This window comes from Falco punctatus (genome assembly GCF_963210335.1).
Source record: "Falco punctatus genome assembly, chromosome: 1".
Lineage (NCBI taxonomy): Eukaryota > Metazoa > Chordata > Aves > Falconiformes > Falconidae > Falco > Falco punctatus.
This window is the reverse complement of record NC_137580.1, coordinates 39,439,954-39,467,647: the sequence shown is the minus strand read 5'-3', so window position 1 is coordinate 39,467,647 and position 27,694 is coordinate 39,439,954. Positions and strand designations below refer to the sequence as shown.

The 27,694-nt window shown below is 57.2% G+C and overlaps 2 protein-coding genes across 3 annotated transcripts; both read left to right on the top strand.

Annotated features, from left to right (window-relative positions):
* Positions 1 to 340: 340 nt before the first annotated feature.
* On the top strand, positions 341 to 2,145 carry EGR4 (early growth response 4; the record flags this gene model as incomplete). The annotated part of the gene is made up of 2 exons (XM_080368498.1): positions 341 to 479; positions 818 to 2,145. 2 exons carry the CDS (start codon positions 341 to 343, stop codon positions 2,143 to 2,145), a joined length of 1,467 nt encoding a protein of 488 aa, XP_080224624.1.
* Positions 2,141 to 27,692, top strand: FBXO41 (F-box protein 41). 2 transcript variants are annotated; one of them, XM_080396302.1, is made up of 13 exons: positions 2,141 to 5,902; positions 8,070 to 8,998; positions 12,155 to 12,383; positions 12,736 to 12,815; positions 12,944 to 13,254; positions 13,405 to 13,646; positions 14,856 to 14,971; positions 15,217 to 15,369; positions 17,357 to 17,452; positions 18,457 to 18,575; positions 18,808 to 18,966; positions 19,653 to 19,768; positions 20,800 to 27,692. In XM_080396302.1, exons 2-13 carry the CDS (start codon positions 8,277 to 8,279, stop codon positions 20,860 to 20,862), a joined length of 2,406 nt encoding a protein of 801 aa, XP_080252428.1. In that variant the 5' UTR covers positions 2,141 to 5,902; positions 8,070 to 8,276; the 3' UTR covers positions 20,863 to 27,692. The 2 variants fall into 2 exon arrangements, with proteins under 2 accessions (XP_080252428.1, XP_080252427.1); XM_080396301.1 differs by having other exon boundaries at positions 12,944 to 13,646.
* Positions 27,693 to 27,694: the final 2 nt, after the last annotated feature.

The following is a 27,694-nucleotide window of genomic DNA, read 5'->3' as shown; positions in this document are numbered from 1 at the left end:
GCACCCAGCTCGAGCATCCCCTGGATTGCCCCAAGCACCCCGCAGCAGCCCCCGAACGGCCCCTGGCACCTACCCCGAGCAACCCCCGGCTCAGTCTGGGTACCCCGAGCATCCCCCGGCTCAGTCCGGTACTCCGCAGCATCTCTCGGCTCGCCCCGAGCATCCCCCGGCTCAGCCCGGTACCCCGCAGCATCCTTCGGCTCGCCCCGAGCATCCCCCGGCTTAGTCTGGGTACCCCGCAGCATCCCCCGGCTCGCCCTGAGCATCCCCCGGCTCGCCCTGAGCATCCCCCAGCTCGCCCCAGCCCGGCCCCTCCACTCCGGCCGTGCCTCCAGGGAAGATGCTCAACGTTATGGATTTCTCCTGCCCGGACCCGCTTTACTCCAAGTACGAGGAGAGCTGCGAGATGAAAACCGGAGACCTGCAGGGCTTGGGGCAGCCTGAGCAGCAACTTCTGGCAGAGGCTGATTTCCTCGGAGGTAAGGGCAGGGGGGGGAGCCGGGCGGGGATGGAGGACCCTGCTGGGAGTGATAGCTGCAGCCAGGAATCGGGCATCTCGCTCTCCTCTGCCCCCAGCCTGCTCCCAGCCCGTGGCTGTGGGTCCAACAGTCCCCCGTAGCCGAGGGAGAGGGTCCTGCCGGGAAAGGGAGGTGAAGCCCAGGGCTCCCTCTGCGGTCCCGGGGACACGGCTAGGATGGGGACTTCGCAGTGACACAACATCAGCCTCCCGCTGTTCCCCTGTATCCCGCCCCCCACACCCCCCAACAAGCCCTGCATCCCTTCATCCCTCTAACCACTGTCCCCTCTGTGTCCCCAGGTGAGCTGCTGGACACCCCGATGAGCGAGGGGGCAGTGGATTACCCCCTCCTGGGCAGCCAGCCCTCCCCTTCGCTCAGCTACACCGGCAGTTTCTTCATCAAGGCAGTGCCAGAGCATCCCCAGGACCAGGAATCCCTCTTCAACCTGATGTCAGGGATCCTGGGCATCTCCCCCTTCACCTCCTCTGAGGGCCACCAAAGGCACCTGGATGCTCTTTACCCCTGTCCCGAGGTGGCTCAGAGCCAGCTGGACCTTTACACTGCCTGCCAGCCTGAAATGAACGGATCCACCCAAACACCCTTCCCGGAGCAGGGCTACAGCAGCTTCCCCACGGCAGAGGGTACTCCACCCCTCCAGGCACAACCCACCTTAGGAAACACCTCGCAGTGCTTCTTCCAGCCCAAGCTCCTGGACAACAAGCAGGACATCAAGCTGCCCTCTGGTTCCCCACCCCTGGACAAGTTTAAAGCCTCCTGCACCCAGTGGGAGCCCATCACCCAGCATCAGGCCTACTTGCCCGCTGGCTACCATTCTCCTGAAGCCTTCCTGGCTGGGGAGAGTGGCCAGGGGCTGTTCCACCCGCTGGGTTCCAAGATGGAGAGCGTCTTGTCCATCAGCTGCCAGTCAGAGCTTGGCAGCCTGGCAGAGGATGCTGCCTGCTTTGGCACCCATCTGGGCTTTGGCTGCGAGCCAGAAAACTTCCCGGCCCATGGGGACTTTGCCGACACCAAGATCCACAGCCTCCCTCCTCCATTAATGCCGGAGTTCAATGCTTCCATGGCCCAGCCCGAAGTCCTGCCGGGTCTGATGAGCTCTGCCGAGCTCCTCCATCCTCACCCCTCACCCTCTGTCCCCACCACGGACTTTTTGGGCCACCCCACCTCTTCCTCCATCCCTCCCCTGCTGCCCACCAACCCTCCTGCCTTGGCTGAGCCCAAGAAGAAGACTCGCCGGACCAAGTGCTCTTCCAAATGCTTCTGCCCGAAACCCCATGAGAAGGCTTTCGCCTGCCCAGTGGAGAACTGTATCCGGAGCTTTGCCCGCTCGGATGAGCTCAACAGGCACCTCCGCATCCACACGGGCCACAAACCCTTCCAGTGCCGCATCTGCCTGAGGAACTTCAGCCGCAGCGACCACCTCACCACCCACATCCGCACCCACACTGGTGAGAAGCCCTTCTCCTGTGACACCTGCGGCCGCCGCTTTGCCAGGAGCGATGAGAAGAAACGCCACAGCAAGGTCCACCTGAAGCAGAAAGCCCGGACAGAGGAGAAGCTCAAAGGTTTGGGGTTCTTCTCAGTGGGTCTCTCCTTCGGGACACTGTGAAGCCACTGAACATTGGGAGACAGTGTTTCCCATGGTCCCCTGAGCATCTCACGGGAGAGCCGGGGTGGGAATATCATTCTTCTGGGGTGGCCCCTGAGAAGATGACGACAGATCAGGCCATGCCGGGGAGGAGAGGGCCACACGGGAAGCAGAGGTGATGCTGTGGTGCTGGACCGCTCGCTGTGGAGGTGGGATGTGGCAGCTCTGGCCGCCTGGAGCCATCTCCAAACTGCAGGGACTGAGTCATTTTTATAGCTCCTGTTCCAAGGAGGGGAAAGAAAAAAACATGTACAGAAAGAAATCACCACTGAGGTGGGGTTTTTATATACCCAAACCCATGGACATCCTGTGTTTGTAGCAAGCTGACTGTGATTTCCCCTGCCAGCACTTTACACGATGCTCCCGACTGGTTATTTACCAGCCGGCACAGTCGGGGGCTGCGGCTGCACCGGTCCTTTCTCCCGAAGGAGAGAGATGCTGCCAGGCTTTGGCAGCTGGTGTGTAACGGTCCCTTTGGAAAGGTGATGTCATTATTATTATTATGATTATTATTATTATTATTTTCCTGTTTGTAAAAAGAAAAAGCATCTATCAGGAATATTAGAAAATTGTGTCTATTTTTCTAATTAAAAATTTGAGCTTATCTAAGACCATGCTGGGGTTGCTCTCTGCCTTTCAATCCCGTGTAGCAGCCAACACCAGGAGTATTTCTGTTGTGTTTTTGACCTCTAGCTGCCACAGATGGGGAAAAAGGTGCTTAAATAATGAGCAGGGAGAGAAAAATCAATCAGTGCAGCAAGGGGGTTGGCGATCCTCCTCCTGAGCATCCCCAAATCCCCAGGATGGGTGGCTCATTCTGGGAGAAGAGTCTTGTCCTGGAACAGAGCAGGGAAGGGACACCTTCTACAAAAAGATGGATATTGCTCTGGGTTTATTCCAACAGGACCGAGCCCTGGAAGGATCTGCCCTACTTGGATCCAGAGCTGTAGGGTCCACTGTGGGGACCCTGAAACTTAGCCCAGAGCCCCCACCCTCGGCTCCTGGTCCCCCATGGGGTGCAGATGCCTGGCATGCCCTCGGGCAAGCTTCACCCACAAGACATGGGGTGAATTACAGCCCTGCTCCTCATTTTCAACCTGGCACATGCCCAGGGCGGGAGATCCAGGCACCATCAGGCAGAGGCAGCCAGGCAGGATACAGCCCCCTGCGAAGCTGAGGGGGGTTGTTTGCTTCCCTCCCTTTTGGTGATTTGAATGGTTGAGAAATGCCACTTCCCTTCTCCTGGGAACAACCAGTGGCCAGACGGCACTGGAGAAGATGTTGCAGCCTAGAAGGTGCCACCAATAGCAGAGCCTCCCTCCTCTGGTGGTTAAAAATCAGTTAAAACCATACAACCCCAAAATCTCATCCTTCTGATAGGAGATGCTTGCTTGGATGGGGCTCACTGATCTTTGGTTTTAATTAATCAGGAGGAGAAGGTGCCTGTGGGAACCAGGGAGCTGGGCAGTGGGGATGGGCTGTCATATCCCTGGCTCAGGTCTCGGCAGCTGTCATCGATGCTTGGGCATTTTGGGGATGATCGTCCTTTTCTTGCAGAGGGAGAAACTGAGGCAGGAAAGGGGCACGGTTGCAAATCTGCTCTCTCTGACCGATTTTTCCCCCTCCACCTTGGAGAGGCTTGGAGAGAGGCGATGTGTCCCCCAACCATGTTATGGAGGAAAGGGAGGGTCTCCCTACCTCACCCCCTCATGTCCGCCAGCCCTTTGCTGGCATGTGGACTGAAGCATCCCAGGGATAAACTCCAGTTATACCACTATCCCGGGAAAATCTACTGCCCCACACCGAGCTTGCTATGGGGTGGGAGGACCGTGTGGAGTTGGGTGGAAAGCTGGGCAGGGGACACGGGGTCCCCAAGGGCTGCTAGCAGAGATGGGATGAGGGAAGGAGCCAGAAGGAAACCTGTTGAGAGTGAAATCCTAAATGACTCCTTGGACCTGTTCCTAAGAGCTCAAACCTCTGATGGTACCCAAGGGTGCTCGTGTCCCTCAGGTGAGCACCCAGCAGCCCCAAGCACTGCTGGCCCCAGCAGCTGAACTATCCCATGTGTGTGGGAGCCAGATCCTGAGCAAGGACCACTCTGTGGGATGCAGATGACCCCAAGCACCAGAAAAAAAACCCACAACTTTTCCAGGGGGACACCCCAGATATCATTAACAAGGAGCTCAGCACCCGTGTTTCCTTTGGAAAGAGCCATCTTTTGGGCACCTTTCAGTGGGACATCAGCTCTCACCGGGCAGTAAACAGCCCTGCTTTCCCCTGCGCCACTGGCCATGCATGATGCATGAGATCTTTATTAATACCCCTCTGAAAGTGCATCTATTATTGATGCTGAGCCTGAAAGCTCTGCGGAGACACCCGGGCTCAAGCCTTCACCCTCTGCTCCCCGGGCCACCACTGCCAAGCGAAGAAAGCACCTACCACAGCAGCTGGGTGCAGCTGCTTCTGGGGTGGGATGGGACTGAGCACGTTTATAGGAGGGGAGGATCAGTGGCACCCCAAACCCCAGGGCTACACTGGGGTGGGGACTTCTCCCAGGCCAGCAGCATCCTGGGCCAAATGCTGCCGTCTGCCCCCATGTCCCCATCAGAGACAAGAAAACATGTCAGTGCTGGATGGCTTTGACACTGGGGACTGAGCTGAGGGGCTCGGGGACCACATCAGGGCCAAGCCAGGGACCAAGCCAGGGTGCTCGAAGACTGGATCAGGACCCAGCCAGCACCAAGCCAAGAACAGGATCAAGCCAGGGTGCTCAGGGATCAGATCAGGACTAAGCCAGGGACCAAACCAGGATTAATCGGGACCCAATCAGGACCAAGCCAGGGTGCTCAGGGAACGTCTCAGGACCAAGCCTGGGTCCTTGCAACCGTGGTAGACCCAGGATGGGGAAGGATAGTGCAGGTGCCTAGGCTCAGCCACATACCCCATGCCAGCTGCTCTCCTGGCGGGGATGCTCTGGGATGATCCCAGCCAGGAGCCTGCCAGGGCCAGGGACTGCGCAGGGTGGGCTCGGGGGGCAGGGGGGCTGCAGGATGAGGCCGGCGGGCTGCCGCATGGCAGCAAGGCCCGGCGGAGGACCCGCGGTGTTCGTGGGGAGACAGGCAGAGGGAGCTGTGAAGGAGGAAAGCGGCAGAGAGAAGCAGTCCGGGCTCAGGCTGCAAAGGAGGAGGAGGCGGCTGCTAGCGCTTGCCCTCCCTCCTTCCATCCCTCCATCCCTCCCTCCCTCTCCCCTGCCTTCACCATGCATAGTCCCCCCTGAGCCCTGCAGCGCCCGGGGACCCTCCGTCCCCAGGGTGCCCAGCAGCCTTCACCCTCCCACCGCCCCACCAGGGCCTTCAGCCTCTGCTTCCTTCCTCCTCCTTCTACTCCTACTCCTCCTCCTCCTCCCATAGCCACCACCCTCCCTCCTTCCCCAGGGCCTGGCTGGCATGGAGGTGCTGGCTGCAGGGAGCCGGATGCTTCCCGCGGCTCTTGCCTCCTCCTTGGGCTGCATCCCTCCTGCCCAGCATCCTTCCTCCCCGACAAAGCCCTGAGCCGCTCAGCAGCCGCCTCCTTTGTGCACGGGAGCGAGTGTGCGTGCTCTGTCCCCCCAGCCCGGAGCCCCCCCGGTTCCTTGCCCGGTGGTTTGCCAGTGGGGAAGCCGGAGAGATGCTGCCCTCGCCGGAGGATCCAAACGCGGGAGGTCGGCGGCCAGAAGCAGGTATGGGGCGAAGCGGGATGCTGCGCTGGGGGCGGGGGCTTGTCCCCAGGCTGCTGCTCGCCCAGGGGCTCCGGTGAGCAAAGGGGACGCAGCAGGGACAAAGCCACTGCCAGAAGGTGAGGAGGGACCCGCTGCTCCTTGCGCCAGGTGCTGGGGGGCTAGGTGAACCCCGGCTTTTCATGCCCTCCTCCCACAAGCCCCCTGTGAGTCCTCCCCAGCCACTCTCACCCACCGCGGGGCCCCCACCCCGCTGCAGCCTCAGCCAGGGATGGATGGGGACCAGCAAGCACACGGCACCAGCAGCATCTGCCACCCTAGCAGCATCCACCACCGCCACCCCTCTTCTCCATCCCCCCTTCCCTCTTCAAACAGGCAGTGGAGCTGCCTGCTGGTAATTTTTTTTTAATTATTTTTTTTTATTATTTTTTTGGGAGAGGGGGAAGGAAAAATGTTAAACAATGCGAAGAAAGGATCCATGATGAATCGCAGGTAGTGGCACTGAAACAGCCCAGGGATGGGTTTCACCGGCTGCTGCAGTCTCCCGGCGGCCAGGAGCATTTCCCGGCTCCGGATGCCTGTGGGTTTTATTAGTGTGGCCGCCGTAGTAATGACTCCACTAATAATTTCCTTAAATCCTGGTCATTGCTGGGTGGGTGGGATGAGAGGAGAGGTTTTGTGGTCAGGGTAGGACCTGCCCAGGATGGGGACTGGGCGATGTGTGTATTCGGACCCGCCTGGGCCAGATCCTGCCTTGGCTTATGGCTGAGAAATACAGACTGAGGCTGATCGGGTACCCCAGGAGACATGGGCAGCGATCCAGGCCTGAGGGATCAGCGGCACGATGCTGTGGCCACATCCCTACGGTGGAAAAGCGCTTTCTCATCCCATCGGCAGCAGCCGAAGTTGCCAGCTGTGCTTTGTGTTCGCCAGGTTTCATCCAAGCTGGCACCGGTGGTCACCCAGGTGGGGTTGATGTGCAAGGGTGCATTTTGTAACTACCTCAAAACACTGCCAGGCAGTTCCAGAAATCCTCCCAGTCACACCTGATATTTATTTTTTGCATGGATTTCTTGCCTTTACTGATTTTTCCCTAAGAAATGGTTTCCCAAACCTCATGACCTGGTTGTGCCCTCCGAGAGGGATGCTGAGCCATGGGGGATGCTGAGCCATGGGGGATGCTGCCCTGGGGATGAGCATGGATGGAGGGCTCAGTGCTGGTTTAGTGCTCATCAAGGCTGGTGGTTACGGGGTGCAGGGGGCCTCGGAGGAGTTTAGGGTGGTGGGAAGAGCCCTCTGTGAGGTATTGCAGAGGGATGAGCAAGGGATGCTCCCACCCATGGGTGCCCTCAGTGCTTTGGGGTGAAAGCATTGCAGCAATGTACCCTGACGTTTGCTTGTGCCTCACAGGCTGGAGACCATGGTGACCTCCCAGGCTGGATTTTTGCTGGCTTATCCCATTTCACAAGGGTGGGATTCCCACCCCCCTGTGATGTCATGCGTGATAAAACCAGATCCTCATGGGGACCCTCCCTTGCCTGGCCACGGGACATCATGCATCAGACAGCGTAGGGGTCCCACAGCCCCAGAAGGGGACACTATCGAGACGTAACTCTTGGAGATGAATCCTGCTGTGAGGCTGCATGGGCTGATCTAGTAGGAGTGGGTCATCCTTTGCTTGGAGAAGGTGGCTCCCAGCAACCCAGACACTGTGCCTGGGTTGTCCCCTGGAGACCCCTGGGACTGCAGGGGCTCGTTGCCTGGTGGTTGGGCAAGAAAGCACATGGGTCACCCTTCTGTGGCAAGCTCAGGGCACATGGGGAGAGACTGCCCATGGGTTGTCCACCTTCATGATGGCTGTGCTCCCAAATGCTTGTGCACCTTCCCAAGGCGGGGGGACCTTCCCAATGGTTATGGATCTTCCTAAGGGCTGCACACCTTTCCAAGTGTTGTGGATCCTCCCAAGGGCTGTGGATCCTCCCAATGGTTGTGCACATTCCCATGGACTGTGCAACTTCCTGAGCATTGTGCACCCTCCCAAGGGTCGTGCATCAGTGAGAGGAGCACAGGATGGTAGGATGGAGACAGAGAGGGGACAAAGAAGAAGGATCAAGGAGGGACTTTTGGGGACCCACTGTCCCTATATCACTAACCCCCCTATCTCTTCCAGTGCCTGGCACCGGCCGATGTTGACATACCCCCCAGAATTGCCGGACCCCCCACTTCCATCCCAGATCTCTCACCCCGCCATGCCCCAGCGGAGCCACGGCCCCACCTCCCGGGGCTCCCCAACCCCTTCTGCCTGCCACCAGTCCATCCATCCCGCACCATGAGCGGGGCTGTGCGGTTCCCCTGCATTGGGGCACATAGCTGAGGGATGGCCTCGCTGGACCTGCCCTACCGATGTCCGCGGTGTGGGGAGCACAAGCGCTTCCGCAGCCTCTCCTCGCTGCGGGCGCACCTGGAGTACAACCACACCTATGAGACTCTCTACGTCCTCTCCAAGACCAACAGCATCTGCGATGCTGCCGTCTTCCCCCTGGCCACCGATGGGGCCCTTCTGACACCAGCCGCCCGGCGGGACTACTTTGAGAGCACCTCCTTCCAAGGCAAGGACCAACGCTTCTCCTGCGACCTTGTCCCCGCTGAGGAGCTGGAGCCGGCCCCATCCTCCTCCCCCTCACCCCGCTATGTCCACGAGATTGAGATCCCACTGACAGAGATCTTCACCCGGGGAAAAGCCGTGGCACCAGCCCCCACACCGCCAGCCACTATGGACGCTGCCTATGAGGAAGGCTTGGCCCGCCTGAAGATCCGCGCCTTTGAGAAGCTGGAGGTGGACAAGAGGCTGGAGAAGCTGACGGAGGAGGTGGAGCAGAAGATTGCCTCTCAGGTGGGCCGGCTCCAGGTGGAGCTGGACCGCAAGAGCTCAGAGCTGGAGAAGGCTAAGCAGGAAAGCCTGCGGCTCAGCCGGGAGAAGCAGGAGCTAGAGGACCGGGCATCTGAACTGTCCCGCCAGGTGGACGTCAGTGTGGAGATGCTGGCCTCCCTCAAGCAGGACCTGGTGCAAAAGGAGCAGGAGCTCACCCGCAAGCAACAGTGAGTCCTTTGCCCCCTCTCCCAGCTGCAGGGTGGGGGGAAATTGGTCCCTGGTGGTGAGCCCTGATGAGTCCAACACCACCACCAAACCCTCAGACGAAGTGCTAGGGGACAATCCCCTTGGCAATGCCCAATGGCATCATCTTGCATCAGGTTTTGCATCTTCTCCCAGACCTTGTCCCAGAGCCACCGGTGCCCCCCAGGATGTGGTCAAGCTGGGGATGCACATGGCCATCATGCTGTCCTGCCAAGGGAAATGGTGGTGACCATGTTCTAGAGCCCATCTCTCATACCAAAGAGTGTCCCCCCAACACCAGGGCTGGGCTCCACAGCCGCATTGGCCAGCCCTATACAACCTGAGCCATCCCCTCAACCTGTCCATGGTCATAAATATGAGGGAGGCTACCTTGACCATGCCTGATTCCAGATTTTTCTCCCAGAAGGAGGGGGGATAGCCCATACAGTATGACCTCCATTTGCTGTTGGGATTGTGGCACTGTCATCTTCATTTTCATCCTATGTTCCCCACTCAACAACCCCTTCCCACCCTTCCCACCCCAGTGCTACTCCCAAGTTTCCCTCCAGCCAAGCACTGGGACATTTTGCCCATCAGTGTTGCTCAAGCAAACTAGACCTTGTTCCTCAGGAGTTTCTTAGCAAAGCTGGAGGTCACCACAGGGTCCAGAAAGTCAGTGAGGAGAGGTTACTGGGGGACAGTCATGGCTGGGCTGAGCTGGGAGCACTGGTGGGACTCCTCAAGGGCTTGTCTTGATCCCCACCATTCTCAGCAAGTTCATTAATGCTTTTGACTCCAAAATGACTGTGGCTCAAAAATGAGGGTCACAGGATTTGCTGGTGGGGGTGATGGTCCTGGGGTGAGGAGTGGGATGATGCTGGAGCTGGGTAAGGGCAACACCTCTTGGTTTGGATGCATGCATATGGGACAGGCAATGGTGGGGATTGCGGGCTGCCATCAGCTGCCTCCTGGGCATCTTGGGGGTGCGTGGTGGCAGGATGAGGGCCCCAGACTGGAGCAGAGCCTGGAGACATGTAAGACAGGGCAGAGAGGGTGACCATTGGGTCAAACATGTCTTGTTCGGTCCATGGTGGAGCTTGCACACTGCTACCACCTAAGAACTTGGTTTTACACCCCAAAACTACCTCCTGACCTTTTCCTTAGAGAAACCCTCCTGCTTCTTCACTGTCCCCATCGGTCCTCAAACTCCTTCAGCCAGAGTGACAAAATCACTTGCCAGGTTGAAGACAGAGCGATGAACAGGGATGTGTTTTTCTTAGATGTGGGGAAATCATTGGAAATCATTTTCCTCAGCAAATCCAGTTTCACCCTTCCTCAAGAGCAGGGGTCCTCAAACTATGGCCCGCAGGCCAGATACAGCCCCCAGGGTCCTCAATCCAGCCCCCGGTATTTACAGACACCCCCCGCCTCCCCCTGGCCGGGGGTTGGGGGGGGAAACCAAGCAGCCGCAGATGACTGCCTGCCACTGCATCCACGCGCCGGCCCCCTGGTTAAAAAGTTTGAGGACCCCTGCTCAAGAGCAAAACATTGCCCGAGACATTTTCCAGCCCTGCCAGCCCCACCACCATGAGGCCATTGTCCCCATGGGGGGGGCTTATTTGCTTCTGGGTTCCATTTGCTTTGCCGGGGGTGTTTTTCCACCCAGTCCATGAAGATGTGAGAGATGCAGATGATAACCACCAGCATCACCTTACACTCACTGTGCCAGCACCCCATTTGCCTTCCAAATCTCCTGGGGCCTCTCGCCAGGAGCCTTCCCAAATCGTTACTGGGGAGCTCCCACTCTCACTCTGCAAATGACAGGTTGGGAGGCAATTAATTGGTAATTAAATGGCAATTAATAATCAGCAATGGGTATTATGTCGCTAAGGGCTGCCCCCTCCCTTTCCTTCATGCTCCTGTGCAGATCAGTGTGGCTGGGTGTGCGCAGTCGGGTGTGCACAGTTGGGTGTGCACATGACAGACATGCAGAGCTGTGTTGTGCATCTGCAGGGGTTCATGGATGCTGATGGAAGGTGTGAGAGTGGTTGTGCATGTGCGTGTGTGCACCATCAACCGTGCAAGTGTGCACACAACCAACTGTAGGTGTGTCTGGGGGTGTATGCTCATGATGCTGCCTGTACTTGTGTGCCAGTTGTCTCTGGCTATGCGTGTGTGTCAGGGTGAACATCTGCATTTGTGTTTTCATGGTGTTTGTGCATGTAAGGGTGGCTTGTGCATGTGTGTGTGGTGCACTTGGGGGTGCGCATGACAGCTCCGTGTGTGTGTATACCTGGGTGCACACATGTGCGTTCATGTGGCACATTTTCAGGGGTGTGATGGCTACACATGTTTTCGGCACGTGTGTTTGCAGGGGTGCGAAGGCCACATGTGGTTTTGGGATGTGTGTGCCTGCAGGGGTGTGATGGCTGCATGTGCCCACGTTTTTGGGAAGTAGATGAGGTCAGTGGGTGGGTGCGTGCCTGGGTGCACGCGTGTGCAGGGCAAGATGGGGCCGCCTTGGGTCGCTGGCATGGTCCATCCCAGAGCTGGCCACATTTTGGGGATAACATCTCAGTGCCTCAGCAGGGCAAACCCTGCCCATTCACAGGCTTGAAGCTCCCGAGCACCTGCTAATTAATATGTTAACGAAGGAGCCAGGGCCCTGCAGCCACTGGGCTTGACTTGGTATGGGGCTCAGCAGGGTTTAAGGACTTCAGGCTGCCCTTAGGATCTTTAAGTCTGCCCCGAATGAGGCAGGGTACCACTGCCATCCTCCTCCATCATCCCGCTGTACCATCATCATCATCATCCTCCCTCTTCTCCATCATGCTCAGGCATCACTGATGCCAGTCCTGGGAGTGATATACAGCCCAGCAAAGGTGCTGGGGATGTCGTCTCCCCCAAAACAAGGTGCTGACACCCACCCTGCATGTTGGGAGCATCCCTTGGCCACTGCTCTGCCCTGAACTATGCCGAGGAGTCATCTGGGCTGGCACAGACCCAGATCAGGCTGGTGATGGGAATGGTCTGGATGTGCACAAGCATCCTGGACCCCCAGCTTGCATAAAGGGATGGAGGTGCTTAACAGGGGCAGGTGGGAAGTGATTGGAGTGTCACCTGCTGGTCCCTCCACGTAGGGAGGTGCTGCAGATCGACCAGTTCCTGAAGGAGACAGCCGCCCGTGAGGCCAACGCCAAGGTCCGCCTCCAACACTTCATCGAGGAGCTGCTGGACCGGGCAGACCGGGCCGAGAAGCAGCTCCAGATCATCAGCAGCAGCTGTGGCACCACCCCAAATGGCAGCTTGGGACGCTGTGGCACGCCGGGGGCCAAGGCTGCCGGCCGACTGGTACCTCCGCGAGCACAGGCACGAGCACCCCAACAGCTTTGGGCATGCACCCGTGTGGCATCTCTGATGGCTGCAAAGGGTTCAGCGGGGAGGTGTAGGGCCCCCCATCTTGTTCCTGTGTGGGGAAATGGATAATCCTGGGTGGGGGGATCCCAAAAAGAAGTTGCTTTTTGGTGGGTCTGTGTTTCCATGGCAAGTGTGGGCAAGGCATTGGCATGATGCTGGAGATGCTCTCTGCATCCCACTTGGGTGTGGCCTCACTCCAAAATGCAGCTGGCACTGGGTGGGTTATCGGGGTCACCTTCCCCAGCTGCACAGCCCACATTTTGGGTTTTGCCATGTTGGCTTCTCTTGTTCCATCTTCCCACAGAGAGACCGGCACCCGGGGCCAGGGGCAGCCGTGCATGGTCCTTACGGCGTATCCAACCAGCGCTCCTCCTCCAGCACCGGGTGAGTCCCCTCTCCGTGCTGTCCATTGGGGATTTTAGTGGGATGCTCATTTTTTGGTGGGCAAGGGGCTGATGAGAAGGAGACGCACACCCCGGCAAGCACTGAGGTTGGACATCCTTGTCCCCTAGGGCCTCAAGCCGGGCAAAAGCTGTGTCACAGAGCTCGGGCTGCTATGACAGTGACAGTGCAGAGCCGTGCCCCACCGATGACACTGCCGACGGGCATCCCTACCCAGCGCGGGATGGCACCCGGGGCTCAGGGCTGCGCCGGCAAGCCATCCAAAACTGGCACCGCCGGCCCTACCGCAACAGCACTGAGGGCGAGGAGGGCGACGTCTCCGATGTGGGCTCCCGCACCACCGAGTCGGAGGCCGAGGGCTGGGAGCCGGAGGCACCTGGATCCGCTGGATCCCGACCTGCCGGCAGCTGCCGGCTGACAGGTGAGATGGCACCTGGCTCTTCTGGTGGGGTGGGAGGGTGGGGAGGCTGGGAGGTGGGGGATGGGATGGCTCCTGGGCTCTGCGGGGAGCATTCCTTCCCCTCCTGTCTTCCCCGGCCACCAGCGGCAACTGACAGTGCGTGTCCCACAGCCAGGACCGAGGGGGCCGGGGGCAAGGGGGGCCGTCTGGACAGGGGCAGCCCAGGCCACTCCAGCGAGGTGATCAGCCCTGAGATCCTCAAGATGCGGGCGGCTCTTTTCTGCATCTTCACCTACCTGGACACAAAGACCCTGCTGCGGGCGGCTGAGGTGTGCAAGGACTGGAAGTTCGTGGCCCGGCACCCGGCTGTGTGGACACGGGTTCTGTTGGAGAATGCCAGGGTGTCCTCCAAGGTACCGGGGATGGGGGTGGCACCACTAGGGGTGACAGCTTTCTTCCAGAAAGGTGAAAATGCACAAGCATCTCACTTGTGTGGATTGTCATAGAATCATAGAATTGCTTAGGTTGGCAAAGATCTTTAAGATCAGCCAGTCCAACCATTAACCCAGCACGGCCAAGGCCACCACTGAACCATGTCCCCAAGCACCACAGCCACATGGTTTTTGAACACCCCCAGGGATGATGACACCCCCGCCCCCGGGCAGCCTGTGCCAGCGCCTGCCAGCCCTTTCGGTGCAGAATGTTCCCTCACACCCAATCTCACCCTCCCCTGGCGCAACGTGAGGCCGTTTGCTCTCGTCCTGTCGCTGGTTCCTGGGGAGCAGAGACCGACCCCCCTGGCTACAGCCTCCTGCCAGGCCGTTGCAGAGCCACCGGGTCCCCCCCAGCCCCCTTCTCTCCAGGCTGACCCCCCCGCCCCCCCAGGCTGGTGCCCCAGCCCCTGCCCCAGCCCCTGCCCGGCTCTGGACACGCTCCAGCCCCTCAGTGTCTGTCTGGCCGTGAGGGGCCCAACGCTGAGCCCAGGCCCCGCGGGGCGGCCCCACCGGTGCCCAGGGCAGGGGGACGGGCGCTGCCCCGGCCCTGCCGGCCACACCGTTTCGGACACCAGCCGGGACGCCGCTGGCCTCCTGGGCCACCTGGGCACGCTGGGGGCTCATGCCCAGCCGCTGCCGCCCAGCCCCCCCGGGCCCTGTCCCACCGGGCAGTTCCCAGCCCCCTGCCCCCAGCCCGCAGCTGCCGGGGGCTGGTGTGATCCAGGGGCAGGGCCCGGCACTCAGCCCTGGGGACCCCCACCCCACCGGCCCCGGCCCCTCTGCCCGGCCTGCCCGGAGCCTCTGGAATGTCACGCCATTATGGCCATGGGAACACAGGTGCTCACAGCGGCGGGCACGGGTGGCTGGATGCGTTACACTTCACATGTGCGTGTTTGTGGGTGTGAGCTCACGTGCACACATTGTCAAGTGCTTTTGTGGTGACACTTGTGATTTTGTTGCACACACTCCTGCGTGACCTCATATGTGCATTTTCACATATTTATGGGAGGGGGGGTATGCAGAAATGCATATGTGTGTGCACAGATCTGCCCAAAAAGAGCTGAGTATGGGTGGCACGGGGCATGCTGAGGGTGTCCCCCTCAGTGATGGTCACTCCTGTCCCCCCAGTTCCTGGCCATGTTGTCTCAGTGGTGCACCCAGATGCATTCCCTCACCCTCCAAAACCTCAAGCCACGCCAGCGAGGGAAGAAGGAGAGCAAGGAGGACTACATGAAGAGCACGCGGTGAGTCCCCACATCCTGGGCACCCTCCCACAGCAGGAGCTGCTGGTCCTCAGAGATGACAGTGCTCCATGAGCCCCAATGTCCTGTTTCCACTGATGGACATTCATCACACACCAGCTCCTGCTGTGGATTTTGGGCATCCTGGAGCCACAGATCCCCATGGGACATGTCACCTTCCTGGGGTGACCCCAGGGCAGCCATAAGGGAGTGTGCCCATGCCTGACCCTGCTTCCATCCCCCGGCAGGGGCTGCCTGGAAGCCGGGCTGGAGTCCCTGCTGAAGGCAACAGGCAGCAACCTGCTCATCCTCCGCATCTCGCACTGCCCCAACGTGCTGACGGACCGCTCGCTCTGGCTTGCCAGCTGCTACTGCCGGGCCCTGCAGGCTGTCACATACCGGTAAGGATGGCCACCAGCATCCCCACCTTGCCCATGGGGACCATGGGGTTCCCTGGCTGGGAGAAGGCTGGGAACATCCATGGGATGTGCTGGAACTCCTCTGATGCCCATCCCCATTCCCTGTCAGAACACAGCCCATCCAGCCAGATGCAAAGGATCCACCTTTCCATGTCCCCAGCCCAAGCAGCAACCCCAGTATCCAGTGTCCCCAGTGCAAGGTGTCCTTGCAGCTCTCATCCTCTACTGGCATGTTCCCATGCAGATGTTTCCCTTCCAGCTCTATTCCCATTGTTCTGATACCGATCTCATCCCAGCTGGAAGTGTGACCAGGGTCTTGATATGGGGACACTGTTTTATGTTAGAGAAGGGTGAAGAAGAGGTGCACCAACACCGGGGCCCAGTGAGGTCCCACGTGACTGTCATGCCCTGATGAAGCTTTCTAATGGGGAGAAGAGACCTCAGGATCCCTCTGTCCTGAGAGGGAGGAACAGCTGTGCCATGGGACTGCTAAGACCCAACTGGGAGACCTAGCTGAAGGTCAAGGACACATGATGGTGTAGGTTCTGGAGGAGGCCACAGGTCCTGGAGGAGATCACTGACTGCTCCTTGGTTTTGGCCACCTTCTGAAGAGGCTCTGCCTCCTGTGGAGACAGGATTTACCTTTCCTACATACTCAAAGAGGATGATTCTTCCTCTGCTGCACCCTGCAGATGACAGTTTCAGCCTTGGTGGCCATTTCACCTGCATCCCATGGGTGTCCCCATCCAGCCCAGGATGGAGTCCTTCAGGTGGGAAAGCACACCCAGCTGGCTCCTCTGTTGTGGACCAAGTGAGCTTAGGCATGGCTCTGATCTGGGGATCCTACACCATGAGGCAGCCCAATGCTGCTAGGTTTAACCCAAAGACTCCTCCATTGACCCTTCCAAGGGCGTTACAGCAAGCCCAAGCGCTCCTGGTGCGTTGCTAACCTGTGACTCTGACTCATGCTTTAATTAACCCGCCACACTCGCAAGGGGCTTTTGGCGGACTTCTTCAGTGGAGATGTGTGAAACACTGACAATAACACCCATCACTTATTTTTAGGCTTGCCTGAAGTTTTGAAGTAGGTAATTTAGAGTGAGGAAGCACAGCCTCAGTCTTCAGGAGGCAGCCTGGTGCAGTGAAAAGGCCAGGGTCCTCTGTTTGGTCTGGTGGCATCACAACATCTCTTCTCCATTGACTTGGTGCTGGGAACTGATGGCATTAGCAAAAGCTCCTCTGAACCAGCAGCACAAATGCCAGGTGGGCAGGCAGTGTGACTCGTGACAAACCTCCACCTCCACCATGCCCCTGCATGAATCCAGCAGCATTCCATGAGGACTTACCTCCCAAAACACCAAGGAGGAGCCCACAACAGTGACATGTGGCCAACAGCCACCTACAGTTGTGGTGGCACAATTGCAGAGCTGGTACAGAGGCCATGGAGAAGACGCTGCCCTTGGCTGGAAGTTACCACCCATCAGCTGAAGGGTCCTTACCTGGCATCTTCCCCAGGCTGGGCAGGTGGCAGGTGAAACCAATCCAGTGGGATCTGCAGGGATGTTGTATTTGCTCTGCAAGGGTACACGGCCTGGCAATCTCGGTTCAATCACTTGCCACCTTTGCATCTGGAAGACTTCTGCCTTCACCTCCAACCTCACCTTCAACCACCAACCTCACCTTCAGCCTTGCTTCATCTTCAGTCTCACTTTCAACCTCACCTTCTTCCATTTTTCTTGACATTGCACATCCGTAGGCACAATTCCAAATAGAAATGCCTTCAGCCTACCTGCATGGGTTGGTGTTGGGACCGTCTGTTTCATGGACAGGTGGTGGGTTATCAGTAATGACCAGATTTGTCTGCACCCCGAGGTGCAGAGAGATGTAGTGGCATGGAGGCTGCTGACATAGCCCCCAGGGTGGCATCACTGCTGCTGGGGGCCACCACATGTCCTCTGTGTTGTTCCAGGAGCTCTACGGACCCCGTGGGTCATGAAGTCATCTGGGCCCTCGGAGCAGGTTGCAGGGACATCATCTCCCTCCAGGTCGCACCTCTGCATCCGTGGTAAGAATCATGTCAGGATGAGTGTGAGGGGCACCACTGGGCTGGAAAGAAATTGAGTGCCAGATCCAGATTTGCTTGGGGAGTGGGGAGGTCTTTGTGGGATGAGGCTGGTTTGAGAGACCAGGAGCTTAGCCCCATCTCTCCCTGCGAAGGCTGGGAGCTGTTGGGTGTAGGCACGTATGGGCCGAGTGAGGAATGTTTCCAGGGAGGCTGCTAACACCAGAGATGAAAGAGGAGCCGTGATGGGTCTGGTAGGCGACACTGAACATCAAAGGCTTGTCTGAGCTCCTCACTGCTCATACAACAGCAGCTGTGAAGGGCCTGGATGTTTTTAAAAGGATGTTGAGTCGCTGCTTAGGGAGATGACTGCAGATGCTCTTGCTTTGGAAAAGCATTCTGGGGGCGTGAAGGTGCTGGTGTATCTCCGCCCCACAATATCAGGGTGCTCAGGAGTTCGTGGCTCACAGAGCAGGTCACTTGGCTCCTCACCTCCGTGCCATGGGGCTGCCTCCTGGGCATTCCTTCTTGTCCTGGGATGTTTGTTGCAATGTCATGTCCCTTGTCAGCCTGGATCAAGATGTACAGAGGGGGATGTCTCTTAGGAAGAGAAGATGTCAAGTCCCTGATGACTCGTTTCATCCCTGGGGGAAACACCATATGGCGTGTAGGGTTCTCCACCTGAGCCAGAGGTGCAGGCTCCTGCTGCTGATTTGATCACTGCAAGTAACAGAGTTCAGGGCCTGATTCAGACCTCCAAAGGTGGAGGGTTTGGGGCAGAGGGACTCAGAATGCATGAACGTGCTCTGTCCTGATTGCAGCAGAGCCCAGGGTGGTTGCTCAGATGGAGACACCTGCTCTGGAGACGCCTCCTTACAGTGTCATGACCCCCAGGCTGGTGAGGTGGGAAATGTCCCCATCCCACGCCACTTGCAGGAGTGTTCATGGGGTGAGGGGCCAAGCTTTTCTGCCAGCCCTCCCCAGCTCTTTCTTCTTCATCTCCCCAGCCAGCAGCCGACACGTTTCAGCAACCGCTGCCTTCAGATGATCGGCCGGTGCTGGCCGCACCTGCGGGCACTGGGCGTTGGAGGGGCAGGCTGCGGCGTCCAGGGACTGGCATCCTTAGGTAGGCAGCTCTCCTCGGATGGGACAGGGAGAAGGGGACCTTGCTGGAGGCAGGGTATACCCCTAGGAGGTGCCTTATGGGGAGCTTCTCAATGGAGAAGCCCCCACCCCAAGGACCATGGGTGCACCCTGCCCCTCCTTGCTGCCACCCATCCCTCCTACCACCCCTTTCCCATCGGCTGTCCTTATCTCTTCCCTGTGGGGCATTGATGGCGGGTGCTCTGTCCTTCCAGCCCGAAACTGCATGCGGCTTCAGGTCCTGGAGCTGGACCACGTGGCAGAGATCAACCAGGAGGTTGCAGCAGAGGTGTGTCGAGAGGGGCTGAAGGGACTGGAGATGCTAGTGCTGACATCCACTCCGGTCACCCCCAAAGCCCTGCTGCACTTCAACAGTGAGTAGCAATGCATTCCATAATCCATTGGCCATAAGGCCACCAAATATTCAGATCCATGAACCAGACCCTGCCTTCCAGCCGCTCCCACAGGAACCCACTGCCAATACTGGAAGGTGCTGGGAGCTCTGTGGTGGAAGGTTTCTAAGAGGGCATCCAACAGCACCCTGCCAAGGATGGGTTAAGAAGAGCTGATCTTGCCTTGGGCCATAGGGAGGATGGAGACACTCCTTCCATGCTCCCCCTCTGTGTAATCGAGGTCTCAATGTCTGTGGCACAGCTGAGTTTGGGGTCATGCCATTTGCCAGGACAGGAGCTCCTGGGGGAAAGAGGTCTGCAGCCAGCTGGAGGGTCTATTTGAAGTGCTGTTCCTGGTGGTCGTGGCACATGGGACTGTGGTTGGACTTGCAGGGAACCCATCCCTCTGGGTAGAAGCCTAAGGGTTTCCCAAGGAAAAGGCAGGACTGCTGATTTGGGATAGGACAATCAGAGATCATCACATAAACCATCATGCTCCCTACAGAGGTCTTGGTCACCAAAAGCAGGCCTCCTCCATCTTCAGGGTGAGGTAACCCCAAATGCCTAAGGCCTTGAGGAGCACTGGGTGGGTGTTAGGCTCCATGCCAGCTGTGGGGAGTCTGCCTGCCCCCAGCTATGGAGAAGCCAGAAGGTATCTCTGCCCCCAGGTGTGTGCCGGAACCTCAAGTCCATCGTCGTGCAGGTAGGCATCGTAGACTACTTCAAGGAACCCCACAGCCCTGAAGCCAAGAAGATGTTTGAAGAAATGGTGAACAAACTCCAGGTATGCCAGTCCCAGAGGTAACCCATGTATCACCAGCCCCACGTCCCTGTGGAGTTTGGGGACAAATTCTTGTCCACTGCTGTAGTCCCTCAGTAGAGAATATTTTAGCTCACTAGGGACATCCTGAAGGCTCTCTCCCCTTCAGACACACATGCCCCAGAGGCTAAACCAATATCTAACATGCTGTAATTCCTTCCCATTGCTTTAACCAGGACTTCTTCTCTGTGGGTCTGTTCCCCAGGGACAGAAAAGGGCTGTTGCCTCCCTCACAGGGCAACTTACTTGCTGAACTCTGTGAAGTGACTTAAAGTCCACCCATGAAAGCAGAAATAGGGTTAATTTTAGTTAAAGCTGATTTGCAGACGTTGCTTGGCTTGCGGTGCTCATCAGGGCTTGGGCAGTCCTTGATCTGTTCCCGGTCTCCAAGGCAGATGTCTCCATCTGTGTCCAAGGGGAGAAATAGATGTCTCCATTTCACTTTATCCTACTTTTAACTTCATCCTGCAGCAGGTTGGGCTCCCGTCGGGTTGTAAGGTGAAACTCTGATGAGATGCAGAGCAGGACGTGGGGATGGAGACCCACCAGTGCAGTCAGATGGGGTCAGTGAGATTCCTGCTCCACCACCAAGACCTGACATGGGAATAACAACAGGCAGCGAGACCCACCCACAACCACCCCAGGCTGGGGGGCACCTTCAGACACAAGCCCTTTTGGAGGGGCTCTCCTTGTGTGGCTGCCCACCACCACACTGCGCAAATCCCACGTGTTGATGTTGTCTGCCCCAAACTACTACCGTGCCCTGGAAACTGTGGTTTTAACTGAACAGAAACCAAATCCAGAGCTGACTTCAAGGGCATGGAACTAGGAAGTGTTGAGCCAGTCCTGCAAGGAAGCCAAGGAGGGTTGGGACCAGGGTGGACCCCTTCCCATGGCAGGGATTTGAGATGTTCTCCCCTCTCCCTCACCCACCCCATGGGGCAGTGGGACGGCTGGGTCCAACCCACCAGCCCCACTCTCTGCTCCTTTTCCAGGCCCTGAGGAAGAGACCCGGCTTCTCCAAGATTTTACACATCAAAGTGGAAGGAGGCTGTTAGACCTTCAGGGAACCACAAAGCACATTCCCTCCTCCGCCCGGCGGAGCCCAAGGCCCCGTGAAACCAAACCCACTGTCCGCCGCTCACCCGCTGCCGGACCTGGAGCATGGAGACACTGGCTCATGCACAAAGAAACCCCAAAACTCTTGCAGGCCTTAGTGACTGGCAGCCAGCGCTTGTCCCCGGGGCCAGCTTGCGGGCGAGAAGGTGCTACTTAAGGAAATTTTTTGGCTGCCCAAAGAGGCAGGGCTACGCTCTTCCCTGGGAGGGAAAATGGCTTCAACATCCCCCCACCCCCACTGTGGCTGCTTATTGCCAAGGATCCTTGTTTGGGGAATGTCTTTTTCTTCAAACTTTGTTTCTGGGGGAGTGGGGGTTGGCCTTTTGATGGCATGGGAGCTGAGGATGGCTCAGCCCATCCCCATGGGCTCCATGCAGACCGCTGGGCTCGGCGCCGCTGTGTCACAGCTGGACCATCCCCATCCTCTCCGTGGGATGTTGGAGGTGGGAAGGGGACATTCCTCCAGAGGAAACAGCGCCTAGCATTCTGGCACGGTTTCGGCTCATTTTCATTTCATTTGTTGAACAGAGGGACACCTAAACCTGGGTAAATACTGCCCAGAAACCAGCAGCCACGACAGCACAAGCCTGGATGGCAGAGCTGCATCTCGGGGGCTGTAAGAGCCAGAGGACACCAGGAGAGTTGATCGCTCTTCCAGACGTTTCCAGCCTCACCTCCTCTCCACCCAAACCTTCCTGCCAAGGCAATAAACCATCTCCAAAATCCTCATCCACCAGGAAACATGGGTCATGCTACTGTCTCCACCACCATCCCTCAGAGCAAGTTGCCCCATGTGGAGAGAGCGACTGGCATGGGACACCTACATTTGCCATCTCATCGCCTTCTTGAGCAGCTTGGAGAAACCCTGGCCAAAATGTCCTGAAATCCAAAGCTGCTGGTGAAAGCACCAACCCAGCTGCCCTGGTAGAACCCTTATCTATGGCCACGGCTGGTTTTTAATTCTGCTTTTTTCTTCTGTCTGTCTTCTGCCTGCAAGGACATCATAGCCCCTAAAACACCCTTCTTTTTCCAAAGGAAAAGGCCTTTGAAAGGCATCCAGCAGGGTCAGGCATCTCCATTCTCCACCCTGGGGAGAAGGTGCCAGGAGGTGCCCACGCCATGGGGGACACCCATCACAGACAGCACTGCCAGCAGCAGGGACACACCAGCCTTAAAGGCAGCCCCCTGCCACCTCCAGCCCCACCCAGGCGTGCTTGGACCCAATGTGCTGAGCTGAGAGGAGCCAACTGGGAAAAGCAGATCTAGGCAGTTTGTCCTCTTCTCTGGACCTTCGTCAGAGGTTTTGGTGCATGTTGGCCAGCATAGCCATGAGGAGACAGCCCTTCCCATGGCATCTCCCCTTCCTTCAGCCCTTCCGGGGGTTGATGGGCTGCCATGGAGCATCCCCCCTGGAGAGAGAAGGCCACAGACTCATCCTGGTGCCATCTTCCTCACCTATGACACGAGAGCTGCAGACCTCAGCCGATGGCTCCCAGCATGCCAGCAGCCCGTGGGGACCCTGACAGAAAATAAAATTGATTCCAAATCGCTGAAGCTGGCGGTGGGCCAGAGGCAGCTCCTGGGTCTCCAGCCCCAGAAAGCACCTCAGGAGACCATTTCATCCACCCTTCATCCCATCTGTGCTGTCTCCTCTGAAACCCGGTAGGGTTTTTTGGCCATAACCCCTGGGCTGAAGCACCTCCGTTCCCCCACTGACTGCAGCTTTCCAGGAGGAGGCTGCTCCCTGTATGTACAAAATGCGGGACCCCAAAAAAAAAAAGCCTGTGAGAAACTACCACGTCCCACCACGCCCCCATGGGCAGCACTGGATGAGCTCTCTGGCACCAGGGGTGAGCTCGCTGCCATGCCCACCACGGGTTTACCTCCACCACGGGGAGGCTGGGACACATGTAATCCAGGGGCAAGAGGAGCAAGGGATGCCCCAACCAGCAAAAAAGCCCCACCCAGCAAAGCCACAACCCACTGGGGACCACCCAGCCCCATCCCACGAGCGTGGTCCCAGCAGATATGTCACCATTCCAAACAGTGCACAGACTTGCAAAATTCCTTTAAAAAAAAAAAAAAAAGAAGGAAAAAAAAAAGTAAGTATTTATTTCTATAAAGAAGGAGAGAAAAAAAAGATTTTAAAGGAAAATTATACACTCAGCATGTTTATACACTCTATGCTTAAAGACTATTGTGTTGGAGAGTCATGTCTGAAGACTGAAGGTGGCTGCTCCAGATTTGCTGCATGTGCCTGGCCCCTCACCCAGCTCTTCCGGGTCACGGGGACGGTGAGGACGAGGTGACGGAAAGCAGGGGGAGATGCTGAGGACTCATGGAGAAACCTTCTGTGCTCGCCTTTGAGGCCGGAGTGGCTGCTGGTGCTGTCGGTGGCATGGAGCACGGGTGGGTCTGTGACATCCCCTTCCTCCCACCGCCGTGAGGGTTTCGTAAGTCATGACAGGACAACCTCACCTGAATTTGGTGCTTTGGGATGTCACTGAGACCAGACCAAACCATCTGCCTCCCCTTGGGGCATTCCCAAGAAGTCCAATTTCTGGCTTAGCAAAGCCACATTTTTACAAAAATCCTGTGATGACACAAGACCTTGAGCAGGTTCGAGGATTAGAAGATGAAAAGTGAGGGGGGGTTCCCCATTTTTCCTGGGTTTGGATGAGTTCCTTTCTCCTCCTCCTCCTCCTCTTCCTCCTCCTCAGCTGGGGATGATGGTGGCTGGCACTGTGGCACAGGCTTGGTGGTAACGAGAGCCCTGCATCTCCCTGGCTCTCCCGGTGGCTCCTAATTGGCCAGGTTGTTCATGGCAACAAGCTCATTAACGGCTCCGTGTTCCTTCCACTGCGATGTCATATTGATGGTTTCCCTGCTGCTTTCCCTCCCCATCCCGCTGGCACATGGCCCCGTTGGCTTCCCCACAACCCCCCATCACGCACCCCCATCCCTACGGGATGCTCAGGCCATAGGATTCACCACATCGGCCGTGCGGTTTCAACCCGATTTCCTCTGATAATGGAGATGTGCAGAAATACCAAAGCCCCTGGGAACGCCTTGAAATCACACAATGTATTTGGGTGCTGGTAGGGAAGGGACTGCTGCAGCATGAGCTCAACCCCATACTAGACCCTAGAGAAGCCCCAGAGGGGCTCTGCGATGACAATCCTCAGCAAAAGCCAGGGCACAGCCACCTGACCCAGGGTCAGCATCAGCGGCAAGCTTTTACTCAGAGGTCATGGTGGTGGCCAGATCTGGCAGGGGCTGGATGGATAGTGCTGCCAGTTCCTGCCACACCTGGTTCCCACAGGACCAGTTTTGGGGAGATTTATTCCTTTTCTAGGGGATTTGCCCAAAATTTCCCCATGGCCAGCGCTCACAGCATTCCCCTTCACTTGAATTTGGCTGCTGGTCAGGGATCTGAAAAGGAACACCACCAGCAAAACCCGCTCAGGGGCCAAATTTATCCCAAATCCCTGATTTTCTGTTTCATTATGTATTGGATTTTGCTCGACATCCATCGCTCTGAGCCCCCAGGAGCTGGGGATGCTCTGGGGACCAGCTGCCTCCTCCTGCTTTCATCCCCACGCCCCCAGTCTGGGGGGGGTCGAGGGGTGTAAGGGCCTGAGGCAAATGGGAACCCCAGGCTGGTGCTGTCCAAGGAGGTTTTTTAAACCTCTTTATCAAGCAAAGGCAAGAAAAACATACACCACCTCTTGCCGGGGTGTCGTGGCCCCAGCTGCCACCCAAGGCACAGTCATGGCTGGGTCTTGGACAGCTTGTTTGAATCCTCCAAAAGGCTCTGAATTTGGTAAAAACAGAACAAAAACCAAAAAAAGGAAAAGTGTTGATAAAGGCTCTTGAAGCAGTTGACAAACGTTTTCTCTCAGCATTTAGAGGAGCCCCCACCGCAGGAGCCAGCGCATCGCTTCAGCCTCTCATTTTGGGTTAAAAATCAGCAGGTTGGGGCGGAGCAAAAGTATTTGGGAATAGGTGCCAAAAAAAAAACAACCAAAAAAAAGAAAATACAAAATCCAAATCAGGGAGCGGGTTGATTTCAGCAGCTGGAGGCAGTGTGTTGTGACCAAAGCACCGCGGGGTGTTGTTGCAAGGTGAGCAGTGGCGATGCACCACCTTCCCCGTCGGTGGGAGGCAAAATAATCCCCGCAGTGGGTGCAAGCGTCCCTCCTGCCCCGAGGAAAAGCCGCTGCACGTCCTTCCCCAGTGTGCAGCAGCAAGGAGAGGAGGGAAAACTGCCCGAAAGCAGGAAAAATTTTCTAATCCAGCCTCGGGATTGAGCTCTGTGGAGTCGGGGTGGGGAGGAAGAATGAAGCAGGTGCAATGGTGCAGGGGGGTGGGATGGCTTTTGGGAAGCGAGCACAGTGATGCACACTTGCTTAGAGATAATCAGAGGATGCACTCCCCATGGGGAGAGAAAAAAAAAAAATATATATATATATATACAGGAATCGCAATCGTTTCCCTCAAGCGCTTCCCAGCAGTGTTTGCTTGGGTACAAGCTCAGCCCCAGTGGGTGATTTCCAAGGGGCCCTGTACAGCAACCTCCCCCCTCCCAAAAGGTAGCCAGTTTGCCTCCTAAGTTATTTTTTTAAATCTATATAAATTTAGGTCTATTTTAGTCTTTTGCAGCGATGTGCCAGTGTCTGGAAGAACCAAACACCCCTTTCCCCTCCCCCTCCCCGCCCCAGCCCCACAGTCCCTTGATGCTAAAGCAGGTCCTCAACGCTCCACCTGCCGGAGGAGGACGCTGCCCTGGAGGAGGGGGAAGCAGCGGGGTGGGGGTGCAGCCCGAGGTGGGGGTCAGGGGGAGGCTCCGGGTGGTTTTGTCGGCAGCAGGGTCCAACGGTGGCCGGGGAGAGCGGGCGAGGCGGGAGCTGCTGCCCATCGGCCGTGGGAGACTGTGTTTTTAGCACTTTGGTTGGTACTATCACCTGTAGACGCACTTTGATGTTGTTGCTTTGAAACTTTGCCGAGTGTAAACAATGTGTATTTAAAGAATTACAAACAAACAAACAAAACCCCAAGGTGTGTAAAGAGCTATTTTATGATTCAGTGTTGAATAAAGACTCTTGAGATTCAGGTGGGGTTTTCACTCTCCCGGGGACCACGCTAAACCCAGGCCAGTGCCAGCCAGCTCCAGCATGAAACCAGTGAGACCAGGTGCTTTTTGGGGCTTACTGGGAGCACCCCTTTCTCTTATCCCCCTCTCCCTGCAGGCAGAGGGGTCTTGGTTGGGGCAGCCCCACAGGGCACTGGGCCAAAGCAGGGTACATGACAGCATATAGGGCACAAACATCGCCAGATTAGCTAGGGGGCAAAGAAATCTATTTCTGAATGGTCCTGGGAAGGAAAGGAAAAGAAAAAAGGGGGTGAATTTCTAGTGGAGAGGCCTGGCAGCTGGAGGATTCCCAGTTCCCTGTTTACAACCAAGCAGTTAGGAATTGGTTTTACAGGTTGGAGATTATCAGAGCAAGAGCTGGAAACCAGCTCCCCACCCGGCTGGGGAGGGCAGGGTGGCCCTGGGTGCAGGGAGGTGGGACCTGGCTTCAGGGAAGATGGGGTGGGACACCCAGGACAGACAGAGACTGGACCTTGCTCTATGAAGGAAGAATATTCAAGGGAAACGCAAAGAAAATGTTCTGGAAACCCAGCTGGAGTGCTGTGTCCAGCTCTGGGGCCCCAGCATAAGGATGTGGAGCTGTTAGAGTGGGGCCAGAGGGGACCACGGGGATGGTCTGAGGCTGGAGCAGCTCTGCTGTGGGGACAGGCTGGGAGAGCTGGGGGGGTTCATCCTGGAGAAGGAAAGGCTCCAGGGGGACCTTAGAGCACCTCCCGGTGTCTGAAGGGGCTGCAAGAAAGCTGGAGGGGCTTTTTACAGAGGTGTGTAGTGGTAGGACAAGGGGGAATGGCTTTGCACTGAAAGAAGGGAGATTTAGATCAGATATAAGGGTGAAATTCTTCCCTGTGAGGGTGGCAAGGTGCTGGCATGGGCTGCCCAGAGCAGCTGTGGATGCCCTATCCCTGGCAGTGTCCCAGGCCAGGCTGGATGGGGCTTGGAGCAACCTGGGCTCGTGGGAGGTGTCCCTGCCCATGGCAGGGGGTGGGACTGGATGATCTTCAAGGTCCCTTCCAACCCAAACTGTGCTGTGATTCTGTGATGAATATTCCAGGGAAACACAAAGAAAAAAACCAAACAAATCCTCCAGCCACGCAGAAGGAAACACTGTCCTCTGTGACAGAACATGCCTCGGAATACCTGCACAGAGGGACACAGGATCAGCCCCCACCAGCCCTGCTGTTACCCCTCCCCAGCCGCAGAGCAGTGTTTTCCCATTTAAATGCCACCACTAAGAAACACAAAGAGGGCTTTTACACAGAAGCTGTAACTGTACTCACGTTTCAGTACAGCCAAAACATGCTTCAGCCCCGAGGAACAGCCACAAGGGTCGCGTTACGGGACACATCGGCTGCCTCGACGCCTCTAACAGGGCTGGCAGTGGCTGTCGCGTGGCAGCACTTTATGAACAGGGCAGAAGTAACACATTTTGTGGTGTAATGGACCATCAACTCACCTAATTAACTGAGAGCTGCCACCCTGAACTGCCTTCCAGGAAGCGAGAGGAGAGTTGTAAATGGCCCATTAAACAAAAGCAAGTAGAAATGTCACTGAGCAGTATCTATCGGAGAGGGGTAACGCACAGAGGCAATCTGTCTCAGGGCTGGGGCATGCTCAGAGCC